Below are 22,994 nucleotides of genomic sequence, written 5' to 3'. Positions count from 1 at the left end.
ATCATCCGAACCGTTCAATGTGTGCAGAATGTAATTTTAAGGGTGCTCGAGAGAAATTAGCAAAAAATATGACCGGAAACTGTTTATTTTGAGCAGTTTTTAATTGAACCGTTCATCAAATCTAAGCTAAAAACTGCTCAGATCAAGCATTTTCTGATCTTTTTTTTTGGCTAATTTTTCGCGCGTACCTGTAAAATCACGTTCTGATCACATTAAGCGGGTCGAATTATCAAAATTTGATCGGAAACTATGAGGTATTTTTTTATGTGTCTAATTAGTTATTTTCGGAACCGTTCCGATATTTAAATATATAAATAAATTTTTGAGATGTCCGAAATAGTAAATGTGGACAAAATTTGAGATAGAGTATCTTTCTGGTGTTTTGTTTGGGAATAGTCTTCGAGGAAGGGATGTTTAATTTTATAGTTGAAATATCGAAACATCACTTCTTATTATCAAAACAAATATTATAGGGCGCTGCAGCCCTTTATTTTCTCTCATAACCCACTACATTTCGGTAAATGTTTGTTGAAAATCATACATAACATTTCGGTACATAGCTGTTGAAAACAAGATTATATTTCGGTAACTACATGTCGAAAATATGTTCAACTTTCGGTAAACAACTGCCGAACATACATTTTCGGTAAATAGCTGTTGAAAAAAATATTATATTTCGGTAATTGGATGCTGAAAATATATCTCAATTTCGGTAACTAACTGTCAAGTATAATTAGAAATTTTTAACGAGTTATGGGAGAAAATAAATGGCTACGAATAGCAGCGCTCATATTCTATTTTGTTCAAAAAGTTTGAAAATAACAATCAGGTCCTACATATTTCTAAGGGTTGCTATTTATCAACAATCTTACACGGACGGACACACACAAAACATGTGTGTAAAAGAGCACATGATCCCACAAAAATATGCGAGCATGTGTGCAATAGTGTGTATATTAAAGGGTCTTTGGGTTTAATTCATAATCTGATAAAAACTCAATTTATAAAAGAATTAAATCCATTAACTCTCAATGAAGGATTTGAGATAAAAATACACAATCTCCTAATTTGTATCCAAAGGTGGAATGGAGATTGAAAATTTGGATGATGAAATTGCGGAACAAAATTATTGAATTGGACTAATACTTCCAATTGAATAACTATGGTCAAGGAAACAATGGATAAAGAGAGAAGTAAATTTCCAATAGTAACTGAATTTTCAATTTTTAATTACTTGGGTAGCAGTATACTTCTATGGAGGTCGAAGTGGTCAAAATACCCACCAAACTCTTTTGGTCCGTTGACTTTGTCGAAAAATATTAATAATACTTGCGTAGACTAGAAGATCATCATCTTACTTATTAGGAATTTTCCTTACTCCATTGTTTTCTCTTCTCTCCTCCACCCCAAAGATCATGGATCTCTCTCTCCTCACTGCCCTTACCAAGGGAAGGGTGGAGCCTCATCACTACGCACTAGTTTTGTCCTCGTGCAGTACCGTAGCAGCAGTGGTAGTTTTTTCCACTGCACATCGCTGTCTTTTTTGGCATTTTTCAAGGGTCATGGTGGTGATGGCATTTGAGTGGCTGCGGTTCTGATAGTGGTGGCTTGCTCAACGGCTTGGTGGCTTTTGCACGAAGATGGTGGTCTTGTGGTGTGACGGCGATGGTGAAGGTTGCTCCTAGGGTTAGGGTTTTGTCCTTCTCCCCAGCGCAGGACTTTCTCATTCCGTTTGTGGGTGTTTTCCGTTGGTGGTTTGGTATGTTGGTTTCTGTGTGCATGAGTTTTGTGTTGTCAAGCGCATTGGGTTTGTCCGCTTCAGTGTGTGGCCCGTTAGGGTTTGGTTTTGGAGGTGTAGGGGTCTCTATTTGGAAAGCCTACTTGCCCAAACGGCTGTCCAACCCTCTCTTTGAGGATGACAGCTTCTTTTGATTTGTATGGTTTTATCTCTATCAATAAAACTTCAATCATTTTGACAAAAAAAATTTAAAAAAAATTAGGTCTTCATTTATAACATAAATCTCACCATAGATCTTATGGAAACCCAATAAAAAAATCAAAAAGAGTTGATAAGGGTGGCACAACTACAATGTAATATGGAGGAATGAATCTTCATACTCTCCAGCATTGAAAAATGCTACTCCTATCATCGTTTGATAGGAATAAAACTTTTTGCTTAACTAATTGACCTCATTGGTTAAGAGGGTTTTCTGAACACAATGGCAACAACTATCTAGTTAGCCCCGTTTTGCTAAGGTAAAAGTACTTATTTTTTGAATTAAAGGAAATGTATTGTGAGTGAATGACATATTTCGTAAAGCAAAATAAGTACTTAGAAAAATATTAATAACCTTAGCTGAACGGGTTAAGCATGTCCTTTCTAGAGAACAAAATTATAATGGGGAGATAATTCAACATTGCTACCACCTAAGAGACCAAGATATGCGCAAAGTCTTTTTTAGTCAGGAGGAACTGGGATGTTCACACTAATAAATAATCCATTTATAATCACAAATTGTTTACACTAATGAATAAGTTGTGAATATGAAAAAATGGTGATGCACAACTTATTCATTAGTGTGAACAATATGCAAATTTGGCACAATTTGTTAAACAAAAATATTAGTGAAAACACCACATTATTCATCCATAATCACAAGTTGTTCACACTAATGAATAAATTGTAAATGGAAAAAATGGGGATGCATAACATATCAATTAGTGTGAACAACATGCAAATTTGGCCCAATTTGTTACCAAAAACATTAGTGGAAACAAGTATTAGAATATACAAAATATCAATTATTTACTTCCTAAACAAACATTCTAAAAATAGATGGAAAATAAATTACAGGATACATTTTGTAATTAGTCCAGTTTTGGGCCTTTGTGCCTCTTGGGCCCCTCTCAGGCCCATAACAACGATCGGTATCATTCATTTGTAAAGCTCGTTGAGTATGTCATTCAAACAAAAAATTAGCTTTCAATAAGTATATAAACAGACAATTATGAGTTTCAACTTAATTTTCGTCCTCTCATTTTTCTTGTACATATGTGTTTCGTTTATGTATCTATCAATGTTCGATCAAGCTAATTTTTTGTAGCTGGTCACATACTCAACAAGCTCTACAAAATGAACGATTCCGATCATTGTTGTCGGCCCGGGAGGAGCCCCCAAAGGCCCAAAACTGGACGAAACTGGACATTTAGAAAACTAGATTGTACCTCCCGTTAGGGAGCCTCCATTTTTTGGATTGAACCTGGGTAAAATGTTTGTATTATTGAACTTGAAATGGTGTTTGGAAGGTATTTGCAGAATGCGTTTTGCAACAGAAAAAGTGTTTTAGAGGTACATGCACGCTCATCTCCCCCTACTTTTGCATTTTGCTCTCTAACATTAAAAACCAAAAATGCATTTTAGCCTCTACCTGTAAAGAAAAGGTCACTGCCCAAAAATTTTGGCAAACCCATGTTATGCCATGGGAGGAAGGGTCGTATTATAGGAAACTTTTTAGTAAACAAAGCTGAATCTTTACTGGAAAATAGTATGCAACAAAAATGCTGGCACCAAAGTGCCAATTTTGGTGATGTGGAGGCCACATCGTTAACGATTGGTTGCTCCAGTTTGTTTTCCGAGAATTATTTTTTAGTATATAGCATTTCTACTGTGGGTATACCTCTTCTTCTTTTCTCTTCTTCTTTTTCTTCTTCCCTTCTGGAATTAGTTTGGCCTCCTCCCTCGCAATCATTTTCCTCTTGGAGATCTCCATTTCAGAATGAAAAGGATGATTGGGGAATTAGACCACAATGTCGATATTCTTAACTATTTTATGCTCAACATCATACCAAGTCGAACAATCAGGACGAAAGGGGACCAATGGTCATAATAATCGAGTCAAAATCGGAGTTGAAATGTACACTCAATTGTTGTTTTGGCACGCCAAAGGCGCCCTAAGCTTCGACTGTCTTCCAAGTGCCAGTACACAGCCAACAAATTGTTGACCAGAGCTGAAGCCGTGTTGACAAAGCTGTCGACCGGAGCAAAGCCTCATTGATTATGTTACAACCCCATCGTCCTCGATATAAGGACTGAATAAGGTTTTTTTGCCAAGTCACTCCGTAATGAGCATTCCCAACCAGTTCATGGAACTTTTCAAAAACAAAGGAGAATCCAAGAGTAGTAGTTGATAAGCACCTAAGATTGCTTGATCGTGGTGCTTAAGTCCGTTAGTTAAAAGTCTTTTTAGCTATTATTTGTCGTTTTTATTCAATATTGCTCGTAAGGTAGTTTGTTAAGTGTTTCAGGCAAAATGCCCTTAAAAGGCGTATTTTGAGTGCAAAGCCAACCCCCGAGTTAGTTCAAGAATCATCGCCCGGTGGAACTTGTGCCAAAGTGACCAAAGAACGAAGGCAAGAGGCATCGGGCAAGCCAACGGTCGTCGGGTGCCAAGTCTGGGATCTGGCCTGAAGAATTGGAGATAAGCTCCCCGTATCGATACGGATTTTGGACCGTATCGATACGCGTTGGTTATCTTTCCAAGCAGAGAGTCCCGTATCGATACGGCCATAATCTGTATCGATACGGGATTGTTACGGGAAATTGGTCTTGTCAGCTTAACGATGTGGTATCGATACTTTGCATAATTTGTATCGATACGGGGAGCTCTCGGCCAGATATTTTGTTACTTTTTGGGCTTTCTATTTATGGAATACTTGCCTTTAATAGTATGTTTTTAGATATTTGAGGAGAGAGAAACCCATTGTGTATAAATAGGGGTCTCTTCTCTCTCTTTTGTATCTAGTTATTTATTAACTTTAGTTTTTTCCTCCATTAATGCTCTTTTAAGCTTTTCAAGCGTAATCTCTTAGAACTCAAGTAAGTAATTCTCGTTTGTTAATTTCTCGTTTATTAAAGTTGTTCCTACGGACTAGATTTTTTATAATATCAAGTTTGTTTTCGTTTTTATCGGTTAAAAGTCATGTCTCGTTGTTATGCTTTCTTTTATGCTTTAGCTATGTGTGAGTAGTCGTTAGGCCAAGTCTCGGGATAATCTTTCCCGAGTACTTAGGTGGTTATTTTGTTCTCAAACTTTCGGACTTAAAATCATGGTTTTCGAAATTTCATTAACCTAGCCATTTTGGTCTAAGCGAGGGGTGTTAACTCCTTAGTATGTCGTTTAGTCAAGCGGTCTTGGCAAACGGCATATTGAGGGCTCGTGGCCTCCTACGTGTTAGATACATTAGCAAAAATAGGTTGATTTAATTCCGATTAATCACATCTTTCTATAAACGTAGTCTTTTAAAGCTAAATCTTCCGGGCGTGAGCACGCGGTCGTGGCTCCCGCCTGAGTTAAATTGAGAACCGGTAACATCCTTTGTCAAGGGTTAGACGATTCCTAGACTTGCCTCCTTTAAGTTAATTAAGCGTTTTCCTAGTCTTTTGCCTTGACAATTTTCACCTTTCAAAGCAAAACCAAGTTGGCCGTCTTAAACGCCACAATCCATCATATAAAACCTACAATCCAATTAAGCTATATTCAAATTCTCTGTGGGTACGATCCCGGATTTACCGGTTTATTATGCTACCGACGATCTAGCCCTACGCTTGGGGTTTTTCTCAACCTTATTTGAAGGCGAGGTTTGAAGGCTAAGCAGTAGTATGCAACGAAGGTAGATACTGTTCCGAAACGGCTCCTAGTAAACGCACTCTTTAAAAACGACCATTCAAAACTAGTGATGCTGAAAGGGAAAAAATAGCACCCGTACCTATCATTAAACAAGAAAGGGGCCACCCGTCAACTGCAAAAGCTGACTGCTTATATTTTCAAAGCAAAATTATGCAAAGTATTAATAGCTCATCGCCTTCGCCAAACAAGAACAGAATATGTTAACTTCTGCAGTTGTCCACTGTACTTCTAATACAACACATGCATAAAAAAAAATTACTGATAGAAACATATTTATGATATTGGAGAACCCTTCATTAGTCTTCTTTCTTTCCCCAAAATCTCCGATTGTCAGTACTCTGCAACATGCCCGATTATATACTCGCCCCATTGATCCATTGTTCCAACAAAAAACCTGACATGGATAAGGCTACTACTGATGTTATATATAAATGAATGAACGGGCCTACGATACACTTAAGGCGGCTATTGATAAGTAAGCAGTCCAATATGCATCAATGTTTTCCCACCACTCTATCTTCAATGCAGATAACTAGTCTCTAATAATATAGCTACAGCTAGAAAAATTAGACAGCAATAGCTTGCCATATTTTCGTACCAGCCAATATAGCCAAGCCAGTGTTCTAAAAGGGGCTCGGCGCTAGTCAGGCAGCGACCCACAGCCAAGCGCTTAGCTCGCCTAGGCAGCCGCCGAGAGATTCTATGTTTTTTTTTAAATATGTTTCAATTTTTTTCTATGAATTTCTTGTGGAATAAATTCTGGATGTGATAAAATGAGTTGGTCAATAAACAAGTAAAAGAGGCAGGGAAAGCAGGGGGCTTGCTTTCGAATCCAACCTTTCACCTCCGCCTAATCTCCCTGGTCACCTAATGAACCGCCGAGGGGTATAATCATGGCGGCAGGCCGCCATTTAGAACACTGAGCCAAGCCCCCCTCTTACAATTGGCAACAAAAAGCACAAAAGAAAAAGAGAAAAAAAACGAAAGCAGAAAGAAAGCCACACCCAATGTCGAGAAGATGACTTGAATATATGCAGTATGCTAATAGCACTATAGCAGCGTAACGGATAATTTAGCACAATACACAGTAATACTACTTCACTACCACTATAACTTCTTTACTCCATTTCCAGTTCCCTTCAATTACCTAAAGCACCAGTTTGAAGCCCTTCGATAGAAAATTATCTCTAAAACAAACCAATAAATTTGAAGCAAGAATCTGAATATAAAAGGTAACTAATGCTGAAGCAAATAACAAAATAATTCAGTGCGCAGAAACAGTGCAAGCCATAAGAAAGCCAAATACTTGAGTCATAATCCTCGATTCCTCATACTATCAGGGTAATAGTGGTTATTTAGCAAGGTCTAGCGATAATACCCACAACCACAAGCGCTTTTGTACATAGGACAATCTTAAGAATGCGTAAGGTTAATGTCGTCGTTATGCCAAAATGCCAAAACTTGTTTTTTGCTTACAATTTGTGTAAGGAATATTATCATAGAAAATCTAGGGAATTGATTTTGGCACTCCCCAAATTGATAACAACACTCCTTAAGGGAGTGCCAAAATCAATTCCATATCAATTTGGGGAGTGCCAAAATCAATTCCATATCAATTTGAGGAGTGCCAAAATCTAACAAGGAGGAAAGGATATTGGGTTTAACCACCATAATGAGCTAGCATAATTCCCACAACCAAACCAAACCGAACCTTATGTCCCAATCACTTGGGGTCGGCTAGCATAATTCCCATGGCAACTTAAAGTTTTTCTTGATCAAATGCATTGATTAACATATAGAAAGATGAAGCTTGTATACGTTACATTGGACAGTAAAATATTTCTCACTTCATTTACTTGTGCTTATTAGTTGAAGGCTATCTTATGGAACAATGGCAAGGAATCTAAGGAAACAAGAACCAAAATACTACTAATTCTCCTGATACATTGACAATACATTAGCAGGCAAATCTAATAGAAATACAGAAAACACCAGATGTCATATTCAAATATCGACGGCCGTGAATATGACAACTGTTAGGATCGTCACACACACGCACGATATACGAGTATAAACAGTAAAAAAATCAACACAGAGATATATACGTGGTTCCCCAAAACTGGATATGTCCACGGGAGCGAGAGCGGCTGCTGTTCTTTATTATCACAGTATGGAGTAGGGTTTACAACATAAAGTATTTATACCTACTCTATTCTAACCCTAACCAGATTTGGCCTGTATCCTAAAAATACCCTTGTACGATACCGTACCATACCGCAGGGGGCGTAGCCCCCCGCACCCCCCAATTACGCAATGCCTGGGCCTTCGGCCCAATCTACTTCCACTGGATCATCGGCGATGGGCCAGATGCCGTCGCTCCGCTCCAGCATCTGGCCTTCTTTCTAGAACTCCCTAGTATCTCTTCATACTTAATATATGAGCCACAGTTCTAATAGCAATAGTGAATCAAAGATGATACCATTTGAAAAGAACAATGGCTTATAATATTTACCTCTCTTCCTTTCAAATTCCTAATTATTCCCATAAGTTTCACCACCTCCATTGAATGGAACAAGGCATTCCACACATGCTGATAATTCAAATTTCATTCAGCATTCCACGAACGTTTGTCTTCTTAATTGTTTTATGGTCGAGATCATACCAAACAAGCGTGTTATCTCCTTGAACCAATAGGACTTCATGACCACTCTTTGCGTAAGCTAAAGGAACTACAAATTCAAATGACCTAATCGGCTGTGCTACAAAAAACAGTTGACTCCATGATTCCATCACTCCATAATCTTTTATCACCCACACATCCACTTGAACTTGGTTATGATTGCAAATTCATAGACACCCTCCCCACTTCACTATATTCATATTAAATTCTTGTTAGAAAATTCAGGTTGCAGCACTAATCGATTGTCTTGTCTCTAAGATCAAATGAAGCAATCAAATTAGCAGTATGTAACTCAGGCCTCTCTCTCATGACCCAATGTAAGGAACTACCAACAAGCACCCACAACACCACTTAAAAAGGATGATAATAATTGAAATCTTGAATCCTTCGCCATGAATTAAAATTCATACTATAGACCTTAACGAAAGAACCAAAAGAGCCTGCACCATCTCCAACATTTTTATTATAAGTAAAAAGCTTTATTGAAAAGGCATCCAAGGGGATGCCACCCATGTACAAAAGAAAGCAAGGAGTAAAAACAAAAGTTCAAAATATACAAGGATCTAAACACCCCTCTATATCCCAAAAATATCTAACAAGTCAAAAATTGACTCAAAGTAGGGTTGCACACCCTTGACTCCCAACTAAACCAAGTAGAAATCAAAAGACTCATTTTAAATAAAGACCTCTCCTCCCCATCAAAATATCTACGATTCCTATGAACTCGAAAAACAGTACCATAGCCCAATAAATTGATCTCCAAAAATGGTAACTCGTGGCACCTTCGGGTCGATGGGTTCCAAATAAGCCATATCTGAGCAATTATTCAAACAAATAAAACCATCACAGGATCCCAAAACTTCAGCAGTCAGCGCAGTAATCCCTAGACATCAAAGGGTGGTCAAGCTCTATGGCATTATCCAGTGAAGCAAAGTCTACAGAATATAGGCTACAATTACCAAGTATGAGGCTAAGATGTATTTTCATTTTCATCGATTACTTCAGATGCGATTTTGATAAAATCGTGACTGTCTGTAAGAGGACAAAACAGTTTGGAAAAGTGCCTGGAAACGTAAAAATGATTCCAAAGAATAGATTCAATATAGGGACTCTCCCTCGACTCCCAATTAACCAAGGTATTAACCAAAAGACTCTTAATTTAAAACAATGGCCTCTCCTCCCCATCAAAATATCTACGCTTTCTCTCTCGATATTATTGTACCAGCCAATATGGCCAAGCCCCTCTTACCAATTGGAAACAAAAGAACGAAAGCAAAAAATTGGGAAAAAGCAAAAAGAAAACAGGAAGAAAGCCACACCAATTGTAGATGATATGTTCTAATAGCAATGTTACGACACACTAAATAGATACTTACCACTATAATTTCTGGCTTCACTTATAGTTCCCTTCACTTGCCTAAAGCACTAGTTTGAACCCCTTTGACAGGAAATCGTCCCTAAATCAAACCAAAGAGAATTTGTGAGGCACGAAATCAAAAGATAAGAAATCAAGAAGCAAAAAAAAAAAAAAAAAGACAAGACTTTGGTGCCCAATGCATGTACAGATATACCTATACTTTATAGAAGACAATAAAGAAACAGGTCAAACCAAAAGAAAGCCAGATACTTGAGTCATAAACCTCATACTATCAGGGTAATCAAAATTTCATGGCGTAATCTAGCAAGGTCTTCCGATACAACCCAAATGCACACACATTTATGCATAGGGCAATCTAAGAATGAATAAGGATGAGGGTTGTTGTCTATGGCACAATTCCTAAACTTTTTTTCTTTTGCTTACAAACAGGTATAGGGGGCCACTATTTCAGTAGTATTCTGAGAGCAACCACTTTGTGCATATTGCCAAAGGTTAGGTATGTCTTCAATCCTCCCCCGCCCATATCCCCAATGATTGGGGACTACATGGGTTTTGTTATTATTGTTACAATTCAAATAAGGAATAATATCATAGAACAAATTATAGGAATGAGAAAAGGATTGGGGGAGACCACTGGGGAGTATGGGATAGACCACCTTAATGAGCTAACATAGTTCCGTGCCAACTAAAATTTTTCCTTGATATCATGTATTGATTGAGAGCATATTCAAACACAAGGCTCGTACATTGTACATTGGACACTAAAATCTTTCTCTCTTCATTTATTTGTACTTGTTAGAGGAACACTATCTTATGGTATTTACCCAAAAAAAAACACTAACTTATGGAATAATGGCAAGGTATTGAAGGGAACATGAAGCAAAGTACTAAACCACTAATTCTCCTGATACATTGGCAACACATTAGCAGTCTAATCAAATAGAAATACAAAGAAGTCCAGATGTTATATACTCGTATTGTAATCACAACAGCCACGAATATGACAACATTGATGATAGCATTTGAAAAGAACAATGTCTTGTACTAGTTACCTCTTCTTCTTCTTCTTCTCCCTTTCATGTCCCTGATTCTTCCCATAAGTTTTACCTCCTCCATTGAGTGGAACAAGGCTTTCCACACATACTGCTAAGTCAAACTCATTCGGTATTCCAAGAATGTTAATCTTCTTAATTGTTTTATGCTCGAGATCATACGAAACAAGTTTGTAATGCTCTTGAACCAACAGGACTTCACAACCACTCTTTGAATAAGCTACAGGAACCACAAAATCTAATGACCTAATCTCTTCTGGTTGTGCTATAGAAAACAGTTTAATCCACGATTCCTTGACTCCGTAATCTTTCATCACCCAGACCTCAAATCGGGCTGGGTCATAATTGCAAAGTATGCATAGACACCCTCCCAACTCCGCTATATACATGTGAAAAGTATTGTCAGAAAATTCAGGTTGCGGCACTAATTTATAGTCCTCGTTTGTAAGATCAAATGCAGCAATCAGATTAGCAGTATCCTCGGGCATTCGTCTCACAATCCAATGTAAGGCACTACCAACAAACACGCCACAACGCCACTTATAAGGATGACAATATGGGAAATCTTGGATCCTTCCCCATGAATTAGACTTCATACTGTAGACCTTCACAAAAGAGACAAAAGAGTCCTTACGATCTCCGATCATCTGAAAAATGCTCACTACCTTATAATCATCATTAACTGAATCATATCCAAAACCGTAAATCATATCATCTTCAGCGGTAACCTGGCCCAGTGACTCTAATTCTAAAATTGGTAACTTGTGGCACCTTCTGGTCGATGGGTTCCAAATAGCCATAGGGCCCATATCTGGGCAATTAATCAAACAAATCAAACCATCAGAAGATCCCAGAACCTCGGTACGGTTATCCCTAGATATCAAAGGATGGTCAAGCTCTACGGCATTATCCAGTGAAGCGAAGTCCACAGAATACAGGCTACGACTCCAGAGTATGAGGCTGAGATGGTTTCTGGTTTCGTCCGAAAGCTTCAGGTGCGATCTGATGAAATCGTGACTGTCTATAAGAGCGCACAACGGTTTAGAAACGCACCTGAAACGCAAAAGCGGTTTCACTGGAAGTCGCGATAGTATCTCCACGATCACGTCTAAGGGAAAAACCGCCATGTCACTCTCTCAATCTCCCTCTCGATTTGGGTTTTCGGGAGTTCAACTTTTGAACAGAGAGCGAAACGTTGAGGGGCATATATATGGCAATATGGCATATATGACCAAGGCCGTTCCGGAACAAAAAATAAGTTTTTTTTTTAAAAATGTAATTTTAAGCTAAAAATAATGTGTTTATGCAAATTATTTTTCTAGCAATATGGATCTCGTTTGATAGATCTTATCGAGATCTCTTATGCAGTGCAAAAAAAAAAATAAAAAATATTTTTTTTATTTACATTATTTTTGAGTTTGAAAATGTGAAATAAGTATTTATTTTTTAAAAAGGTGTTCTAGAACGGGGCCCAAGTGTGTGACCCCGAGTTGAAAATGACTTCATTATTGACCGGATAAAAAGAAGTGGGTTGATTTTTTTCGGATTGGGAGATGCTGCCAAGCAGAGGTGCTTGGCAACGGTGCCGAGCGCATCTCGGCCGTCCAAAAGTGTTTTGGATGGCCCGGATGTAAAGGTACCGAACGGATTTAAAAAAAAAGAAAAAGAAAAGGAAAAAGATGTTTCGATTCGGGCCGTTGATTCCGAGATGAACGGCCGGATTGGCCGCTCGGCAGGGGTGCCGCTCGGCAGGGTCCCCGGGTCCTTGATTTTCGTACTCTCTAAATTGTTGATCATACTCCTACCAGAAAATTTTTGCACTCTTCAAAGTTAGTAATAATTTGGAAAGTGTCAAAACAACATCCGTATTGATTTCCGCATTTTCTTTGAGGGTGCGATTAACAATTTGAAAAGAATGAAAACCCCCCCCCCCCAAAAAAAAAAAAAAAAAGACTTCATTAAGACACCGCAACTTGTTGGCTTGAATAGGCAAGTATTGAAACATTCTCCATCCTTTTTGTTTAGGTCCTTCTAGGAGTGAGCATGATCCGGATTGATTCGGTTTTATAGTAAACCAAGAACCAAACTAATACTTACGGATTATAAATTTACAGAATCAAACAACCCACAATAGGCATAGAACCAAACCAATCCAATCAATTAAACTACAGTTCGGTTTTGGTTTTAACCATGGTTTGCTTTGAACTAAGCTATCATCTTCAAAAACTATTTGAAGTACTTAAAATTTCGAAGATAAATTAAAAAAACTTATATTAAAATTAATTTCATTCAAATTACCAAAACAAACTAACATCAACCAACTAATTTAAGAGTAAAGTACCAACATTTGCCTCAAACTAATAAAATGAAATACTGGTAAGTCACTAAAATGAACCAACTAAGAATATCACCTACTAAACATCTTACGATAGTTTAACCAAATGAAAGGCCAAAGATAAATCCTAAAACTATAGAATTGAAATGAGGTAGCAAAATGGCAATAGCAGCATGGTAGCAACCAACTTATTTTATAAAGTATATATTATACGGTTCAGATCGGATCGGTTTGAAATCATAACTGAATCCACAAACCAAACCGTATAATGCGGTTTCTAATTTTTTTAAACCATGACCAAACCACACCACTAAAAAACCGAACCAAATCTTTCGGTTTGGATTAGTTTGGGCCAAAGATAATTCCTAAAACTATAGAATTGAAATGAGGTAGCAAAATAGCAATAGCAGCATGGTAGCAACCAACTTATTTTATATATATTATATATATATTATACGGTTCAGATCGGTTTGAAACCATAACCGTGAACATGAATCCACAAACCAAACCATATAATGCGGTTTCTAATTTTTTTAAACTATGACCAAACCACACTACTAAAAAACCGAACCAAATCTTTCGGTTGGGATTAGTTTGGACTGGATTCACGGTTTGACAGATTTTTTGCTCACCCCTAGGTCCTTTCCTCCAGCTTTGTTTGGAATTTGAGAAAAATGAAAGAAAGGAAGGGAAAATTAAAAAAAAATCTCTTCCATTATTTAGTTTGGAGAGAAACAGAAGACAAAATAGAAAAATTTAGAAGTGTGAATAGTACAATTTTCCTTTCAATTTTCTCCCATTTTCCTGTCTCTTATTTTCTCCCACTTTCCTAACCTCCAAACAAAACCTCAATGTTTAAACTTTAATTTAATTATCCGCTGGGGTTTTGTGAGATGGAAAACGCTAAAAAAAGAGTTCGGTAAGCTTTTGTTAATGTTGAAAAAATGTACTATTGAAATGTAATGAAAAGTGTATGAAAGTGTGAATATATTAGAAAAGTGTAAAAAGTGTTAGGAGTTTGTAACTGTTATCATTTTAGCTTAATGAAAGCCCAATGAACTTCCGATAGCAGGACTCTTGTGAAATTAAGTATGTACATCGGTGCTCGTAATGTGTGGTGAAACTTTAACGTTTTGAAAAGGGTAAGTCTACTTACACACCTCTCAATCGCACGCTAACCACCAAATTAGAGTGAGCTTTACTACACATGTAGACAATCAAAATCGTTAAATTTATAGGTCTTGGCACGATTACTATCCATGCCAAAAATTAGGTTTGATCAGACATAAAAATAATCGTTAAATTCTTCTTGTTATTAAAATAATTTGAATCAATTACTTATCGATATTCAATCAAACTAATTTTTTGCATGAAGGCTTTAGACATGTAAAGCTACACAATGAACTCGGGTTGTAAAAATTCAAGGAGAATCCGTTGCATGTAGAGGCTAGAGCCCTTAACACAGACTCCTTAGATACAACCATTCAATCACAAAACCTAGCAGACGGCAAGGGAAAAAAAAATACCACGCCTTTCAAACAAGAAAGGGATCCGTTAACTGCAAAAGATAGCCATGTAGATTTCAAAGTAAAATTAGGCAAAGTATTCATCGCTCATCGTTTTCACCAGATGAAAAAGGGATAGGTTACTTCTACAATTGTCCACTGTACTTCTAAGCAAATACTTACACGACAATACAAGGATAGAAACATAAATGTGATCTTCGGAGAAACCTTCATTAGTTTTCTTTCTTTCCCTTGAAACTCTAATCCTCAGTTACATGTCACATGCTCGATTATCTACTCGTAACATCTCTCCAATGTTCCAACTTAACCTGACATGGATACAATTAGTGATGTTATTATCAATAAAAGAATGAAAGGGCATAGGATACACTCAAGGTTAGTACTAAGGAGTAAGGAAGAAAGAAGTTCAAGATGCATCAATAATTCAATATTGTCCCACCACTCCATCTTCAAATTGGTTCTGCTTATATACCTACAGCTCAAAAAATCAGACTGCAATAGCTTGTGATATAGATGCACCAGCCAATATAGCCAAGGCCCTCCCACCAATAGCAAACAAAAATAACAAATACAAAAAATAGAAACAGAAAGAAAGCCACGCCCAATGTAGGTAAGATGACTTGGATATATGATGATAGCAGTGTACGACACACAAAGCAGATACTTTACTTACCAATATAACTTCTCGCTTCATTTCCAGTTCCCTTCACTTGCCTTAAGCACCAGTTTGAACCCCTTCGACAGGAAATCATCTCTAAAACCAAAAAGAGAGAGAGAAAATTTGAGGCAAAAAGTTAAAATGTAAGTAACGCAGAAGCAAATAAACAAAATACTTCAATACCCAATGCAGATTGCTACTTTACAAAAGACAATCTATCTCTCTACTACAGAAACATTGCAAGTCAGAAGACAGCCAAATACTTAAGATCATAATCCTCATAATGTCATGGTAACAAATAAATAAAACCCACAAGCAAGGTCTACAAATACTTATGGTGTGTCATCTAGCAAGGTCTACAAATAAAACCCACAAGCATTTATGCATACGACAATTTTAGAATGTAAAAGGCCAAGTATGAATGCCGTTATATAGGCCATAACTCCTCAACTTGATTTTGCTAACGATTTAAAGAACATGAAAAATAGTACAGGAGGAAGGAAACGAAATCAGGTAGGATATGGAATAAACCACCTATGAACCAGCAAAAAATTCCCACGCAAGTTACGATAGATTGGAGGATTGTGTATGTATCACTATATAGTCTATACTACATAGTTGAAGACTATCTTTTGTGATGATATCAGTATATATGTAAGGAAACAGGAAGCAAAGTAACTCCTGATACGTTGACAACACCTTAGCACATTTTCACGTTAGCAGTCTAATCCACTCAAAAGAAATTGAGGAATCCTAATATCAAAATAAAACAATAGTCAATTCACGACTGCCACACACAACAATATTTAAGAAATCAGTTGAAAACAAGAATGACTTGTGTTATTTACCTCTTCTTCTCATTCTTCTTTGGTGTATTCTTCTTCTTCTTCCCTTTAATGTCATGACTCTTCCCACAAGTTTCACCTCCCCCACTGAGTGGAACAAGGCTTTCCACACAGACAAATGATTCAAAATACTTTGGTATACCAGGAGCCTTGATGTTCTTAATTTTTTTACGTTCGACATCATACCAAACAAGCTTCTTATTGTCTTGAACCAATAGGACGTCACAACCACCCTTTGAATAAGCTAAGGGAATACAAATTCAAAAGATCTAATCACTGCTGGTTGTGCAACAGAAAACAGTTTCGTCCACGACTCCTTCACTCCATAATCCTTCATCACCCACACATCAACTCGTTTTTGAATATAATTGCAGAGTATGCACAGACACCCTTCCAACTCCCCTATATTCATATGAAAATCCTTGCTAGAAAATTCAGGTTGCGGCACTAACAGGTACTCCTCAGTGGTGAGATCAAACGCAGCAATCAAATTAGCAGTATCTGACTCAGGGTTTCGACTCACAACCCAATGTAAAGCGCTCCCAACAAGCACACCATAACATCGCTTGTAACGAAGATAATATGGGAAATCCTGGATCCTTCGCCACGAGTTAGACTTCATGCTATAGACCTTAACTTCCGAGTCAAAAGAGTCCCAAACATCTTGACCATAAAACTGAATAAACCTCACTACCTTATAATCAACAGTAACCGGATCATACCCCAAACCGTAAATTATATACTGGCAACTGGTAAAGAAATCAGGGAATTCAATCTCTTCTACCGGTAACTTCTGGTACCTTCGGTCGATGGGTTCCAAATAGAAATATCTTCTTCACCGTTATACAAACAAACCAAACCATCACAAGAGCCCAAAACCTCAGTACCAAAGTCCCTAGACTTCAAAGGGTGGTCAAGTTCAACGGCATGATCGATGTTAAAGCATCCAACTCCAAACCAATTGGCAAAGAGTAGAGAGGCTGCCCAAGCTCATATACTAGTATTGGAGGAGATGATTAACCAATGTGGGACAAATCCCAACACTCCCCCGCACGTGCAACCCCTGACTCGCACGTGGAGAGGTAAACAAAGGACCCGGAACACACGGATCACAATGAAAGAAAGTGCAACTATGGCACAGACAAAGGGGAAAAGCCTCCGAAACTTTAGCTATGATACCATGTTAAAGCATCCAACTCCAAACCAATTGGCAAAGAGTGGAGAGGCTGCCCAAGCTCATATACTAGTATTGGAGGAGATGATTAACCAATGTGGGACAAATCCCAACAAGGGAATCGAGGTCCAGGGAGTAAAGGTAAGAGTCCCTGAGGATGAGGCTGAGATGGGTTTTGGTATCGATGGATCGCTTGAGGTGCGATTTGATGAAGTCATGACTGTCTATGAGAGCACAAAAGGGTTTAGAAACGCACCTGAAACGTAGAAGTGATTTTACGGGAAGCCGCGAGAGTATGCCGACGATCACGTCGATCGGGAAATCCGGCATCTCTCTCTCTCTCTCTCTCTCTCTGTGAGTTTGTGTGTATGTGGAATTAGGGTTTTAAGGTTTTTTATAAGAACATCTCTCTATGGATTTTCAGCAGATTGTGGCACATGTATCGATCGAATGGAGTTTGCCAATTATACCCTTGTTTTTTAACAGTAACGGGGGAAATGATGGGGCATTTGTTGTTGGAATATGATAGTGCATGTCAAAAGGACTTCTTGCTTCTTTTTCTTTTTTTATATAACTCAAGTGTTCAGACCAATTTTCACACACCTCAATTAATTTAAGGACACCAATTCGCAACCCCACTTGTGAGAGTTCTATTAAAGAGCCTCTGTATGGACAAGTTCCAAAGGAGTTGACAGTATCTAAAAGATTTCGCTTTTTTCATGATAAAAAAAATCTAAAAGATTTCGAACTTGAGACATTAAAGGGAAAACAAACCTTTAAGACCAAAAAAGAGGACTTTTTGCTTTGCTCTGCATTTTTCATACCAATCTTTTTTGGGGGGGATAAAATCATACCAGTCTAATTGGAGAATGAGAGGTACGGTGTTGTTCTCGTGAATAAAGGCTTTAGGGACTTTTTGGTGTTTTGTTCTTATTCAATTTTTTTTTTTGCGTTTGTTAGTTTTGTGTTAAATTTTTACTTTTATCCAAATAATTTTTGGTGCTAATTTTTGATATTTCTAAAATTATTTTGACAAAAATAAAGAATTAAGAATTTTTCGATTCCTTACAATCAATAATCCGGAAAAGTAGCTTTTGGTGGGAATGTGTATGTGTACTGTTTTTGCCAGGATAGATTTATTGCAGGTTTATTAGCATAATGGTGGATTTTCAATTTTCAAATTCAAATATAATGAAAATGAAAAAAAATTTTTTGATTTTTTTTTTGCAGTGTATTAAAGATCTCAATGAGATCTATCAAATAAGATCCATATTGCTAGAAAAATTATTTGCATAAATACATAATTTTTAAACTTGAAATTACATTTTTTAAAAATAAGTACTTAAAATGGAAACCGGAACGGGCCGTAAAACAATGATTTTTGGTGTGTGAATGTAGTTGGTATATATGGCAACAAGATAGCCATGAATGTCAATGGGGTTGATCTTGTCCACAAAATGGACAATACTGGACAAACAAATACTGGATGGGAGCCAAACGTGGAAAGTCTATTTGATTGGGACTAATGAAAAAAAATTTGAACACAAATGACTCATGAGTTAAGAAAAAATTCATAGGAAAGTCTTCAATACACCCCTCTTTAAGTTGTGTACCATATGCACATATTATGTGGTTCATATTATATCACCTCATAAAAAATTACTTGTAGGACTAGTTATTCATAACATTTTATTTCGTATCGTAACTTTTCATCAATATGATTCGTAACTTTTTAGCAATAGATTTATAACATTTTGGGAATCATAACATTTTAGTGTGTTTCAATGAGGGTGTATATGATACACATCCAAATAAGAGAGTGTGTATTGTAGCGCTTAGGTCTGGTAACAATTAGGTCTCCTTGATTTACGTTTAAAAAAAGAAGGTAAAACTAAATGTGGTATAAATTCATGGAAAAAAAATTTCATGAATTGGAGTTGGATTTTGAAGGTTTTTACTTAGAGTATGTACATCAGGTTAGTTAAAAGTCATTTTTAGCTATTTTCAAGAGGAAAAACTCAAAAACTCAGCTGCACCAGAATAGGTAAAGGGCCCGGCTAAATACAACTGCGAATTTATTACATGTAGTCAATTCATAAAAGGGTAGGGATTCCCTTTTATGAATTGACTACATGTAGTAAATTCGCAATTGTATTTAGCCGGACCCTAGGTAAAAGGTTAGCTAAAGTCTATATAGCCTCCTCAGTGCTTCAGTATTTTCCCCGAGCAACTGCTCACTAGGTAAGCCTTTTTACATTGTTTTCCATCAACACTTTTCTTTTCTCTCCTAGTTTCTCTTCTTTTTCACTCCTGGTTTTCTGATATTTTAATGTATAGAGAGAAAGTGATAGAGAGCCTGGTGGAGGTTGAGAGCAAAAATTGGACAGGTATAATAGAAATTGTGCCTTTTTCACTGGATAGTTTTGCTATCATTGGTGTACATGCTCTTAAATTTCAAATTTGGGTATAAATTTGAGTAAGGTTGGGAAGTGCTCTTATAGAATTACGGACTGTCCACTCTATAATAACCAATACAAATCCCACCAAAAAGTTGGCCGGGGTGATAATGGTGGCCCAATGATATAATAAGATGAGCTTATCCCTTGGATTGAATGTAAATTACTACGTACTACCACTCCCCTCCTGATAAGCTATTAATTGTGTTACAAAATCAAGTTGAGTAATGGAACACGTTTTCTCCCTGAATCTTTCACTCCATATTCCATCCTCCCTCGCATCAACTCGGCCTAGCTACTTGGTAATGGAGTAATGCCAGAGTATGCATAGACATCGAAAAGTTCTGAAAATCAAATTTCGAGACTACTGGTGTGTACCAGTACACAGCCAACAAGTCGTTGACCGGAGCCGAGCCACACAAACCACTTATGATGCTAAAACCCTGGCGTCCTAAATTAAGGTCATGAGAAGTTTTTGTTCGTCGTTGTCATCAGTACTCCACGATGAGCATTCCCCAGCAGTTCATGTAACTTGGCAAACTAAAGGAGAATCCAGCAATAGTTGCATGAAAATCAATGAAGGTAGATATACTACTGTACTCTTTGACGACAGCCCCCAGTAAGTAAACTCACCCTTTATATACAAAACAACAACTATGCAATCATAAAAACTGGAGTAGAAACGATTAGAAAAAGAAATACTGTAAATAAATAGCACCCGTACCTTTAATTAAACAAGAAAGCCTCTGTTAACCACAAACGATGACTAGTACTGTATATTTCTTCCAAAGCAAAATAGAGAGGAGAATTTATAGCTACATCGCTTTCTTTCACTAAACTAGAAAGGGATCTCACTGCACTTCCAATACAGATATCTCCTACATGAAAATACAAATATACTACAGTATATAAAATAGAAATATGTGATCTTTGGGACTACCATTCATTAGTCTACTTTCTTTCCCCTGAATCTCTGTCCTCAGTGCTCTGTCACCTGCCCAGTTATAGACTCACACCATCACTCCATTGCTCCAATATAAAACCTGATATGCATAACATTTAGTGATGTCATATGTAACTGAATGGAATGGAATGGCATAGGATAGGATACACATAAGGCTAGTACTAAGAAAGAAAGCAGTTCAATAAGAATCAATGTTGTCCCACCACTCTATCTTCAATGTAGATAACTTAAGGGTTATTTACCTAGACACCCCTCCTGCCCGTTTTTCACGGTCATCCCCTCCACGAATTTCCAATACGGCGAGACCTCTTCATTAAAGTTTACTTTTCTCAGCCCTGACTCTGTTTATGGAATGAGTGGCAAGACCATTTTGTCCTCACCCATTTCTGCCTCACCAGTCACCATGCACCATTCCCACACTCTCTCCCCTCTCCTTTTGGCTGAAATTTCCCCCAAACCAAACCCATATCTCCTCCACCTCACCACGCAGCACCCACCGCCCCCACCAACTGCCAACCATGGCCGGCGAGATCTATGGCTCCAACAACCGCAGCTCCAACCGGAGATAAAATCGTCGATCAAAGAGACAAAATTAATGCCGGAGCCAGTCACCACTCCCACTCTCTCTCTCTCTCCTCTCGACTTCTCATATTTCAACAAACAAATTCAGTTCAGTTTGAATTCATCTACGACTATCGTCCAGTTCGTCGTCCTGTCAAAGCCGTGAAATTGCTTCGAACAATTATGAGATTGCTTTGTCAAAACTCGTCGACTTCGAACAAACATTGAAATCGCTTCAATCGAACATCTGTCGACTTTGATTTTCAAATCTGAAACCACAAAAAATGAGACCCTCTCTCTCTCTCTCTCTCTCTCTCTCTCTCTCTGTGATGTTCGCATCATCCCCAAATAGGAGTTGGTGGGTGGAGGTGTATGGCGGTCAGTTGTGCTCCAGTGGTTGGCTGTTGGTGGTGTGTGGTGGTGGTGGTCAGCAGTTGGTGGTGGCAGTGGGAGGTGGTGCGTGGTGGCGGTCGGTAGAAATGGGTTTGGTTTGGGTGATGCAGAAATGGTTTCAGGAATAAGCAAATCATTAGGGGGCAATATTGGACGATTGCACCAATTTTTAAAAAAACTGAGTGAAAAAATTAACAGTTCTAGACGAAAGGTTGACAGAAGGGGTTTAGGGGAAAAATAAACTTTAATGAGGGGGTCTCGCCGTAGCGAAAATTCGTAGAAGGGGGTGACTATAAAAAACGGGTATACTTGGAGGAGTGTCTCGTTAAATAACCCATAACGTAACTAGTTTCTATTTGTATAGCTGCAACTAGGAAAATCAGACAGCAATAGCTTGTGATATAATTGAACCAATATGGCCAAGCCCCTCTTACCAATTGGGAAAAGAAAGAACAAAAGCAACGAATTGAAAAAAAAACAAAACAGAAAGCAGGAAGAAAGCCACGCGAAATATAGAAAAGATGGCTTAACCAATAGCAGCGTACGGTGCAATAAACAGATACTTTACTTGACACAATAACTTCTTGCTTCATTTCTAGTTCCCTTCACTTGCCTAAAGCACCAATTGAACCCCATAGACAGGAAATCATTTCTAAAACAAACAAAAGAAAATTTGAGGCAAATAACAAATATTTCAGTATCCTACGCAGACAACCACTTTATAAAAGACTCTCTCTCTCTCTCTCTCTCTCTCTCTCTCTCTCTCTCTCTCTCTCTCTCTCTCTCTCTCTCTCTCTCTCTCTCTCTCATATACAGTGCAAGCCATAAGAAAGCCAAACACTTGAGTCATAATCCTGATACTCTCAGGGTAATCAAAACTTCTTAGTGTCGTCTAGCAAGGTCTACGGATAAAACCTACAGGCGCACACATTTATACATTGGATAACCTAACAGTGAATAGGAGTGTCGTTATCTATGCTAACCTAGTAACCTAACGGTGAATAGGAGTGTCGTTATCTATGCTACAATTCCTAAATTGCATTCATAGAACAAACTACAGGAAGAAGGAAAAGATATGGGGTGCATATGGGATAAACCACCTTAATGAGCTAGCATAATTCCCATGCCAACTAAAAGTTTTTCTTGATAACATGTATCGATTGACAACATATTTAAACACAAGGCTCATATACGATATATTGGACAGTAAAATATCTCTCACTTCATTCATTTATGCTTATTAGTTGAAGTATATCTTATGAAATAATGTCAAGGTATCTCAGGA

The 22,994-nt window shown here is 37.7% G+C and overlaps 1 protein-coding gene and 1 long non-coding RNA gene across 6 annotated transcripts; both read right to left on the bottom strand.

Annotated features, from left to right (window-relative positions):
• Positions 1–5,795: 5,795 nt before the first annotated feature.
• Positions 5,796–12,007, bottom strand: LOC131312898 (F-box protein CPR1). 4 transcript variants are annotated; one of them, XM_058340915.1, is made up of 3 exons: positions 10,798–12,007; positions 9,744–9,824; positions 5,796–6,099 (listed from the first exon to the last, which is right to left on the bottom strand). In XM_058340915.1, exons 1-2 carry the CDS (start codon positions 11,922–11,924, stop codon positions 9,785–9,787), a joined length of 1,167 nt encoding a protein of 388 aa, XP_058196898.1. In that variant the 5' UTR covers positions 11,925–12,007; the 3' UTR covers positions 5,796–6,099; positions 9,744–9,784. The 4 variants fall into 4 exon arrangements, with proteins under 4 accessions (XP_058196898.1, XP_058196897.1, XP_058196896.1 ...); XM_058340914.1 differs by having other exon boundaries at positions 5,796–6,096; XM_058340913.1 differs by having other exon boundaries at positions 5,796–6,081.
• A 2,708-nt stretch (positions 12,008–14,715) lies between these two features.
• On the bottom strand, positions 14,716–16,932 carry LOC131312899 (uncharacterized). Of its 2 annotated transcripts, XR_009196010.1 has the most exons (3): positions 16,165–16,932; positions 15,323–15,412; positions 14,716–14,944 (listed from the first exon to the last, which is right to left on the bottom strand). It is a non-coding gene; the product is annotated as an uncharacterized LOC131312899 (long non-coding RNA). The 2 variants fall into 2 exon arrangements; XR_009196009.1 differs by having other exon boundaries at positions 14,716–15,412.
• Between the last annotated feature and the right edge of the window lie 6,062 nt (positions 16,933–22,994).

This window comes from Rhododendron vialii, chromosome 13a (assembly GCF_030253575.1).
Source record: "Rhododendron vialii isolate Sample 1 chromosome 13a, ASM3025357v1".
NCBI lineage: Eukaryota > Viridiplantae > Streptophyta > Magnoliopsida > Ericales > Ericaceae > Rhododendron > Rhododendron vialii.
This window is presented reverse-complemented; position numbering and strand designations above follow the sequence as displayed.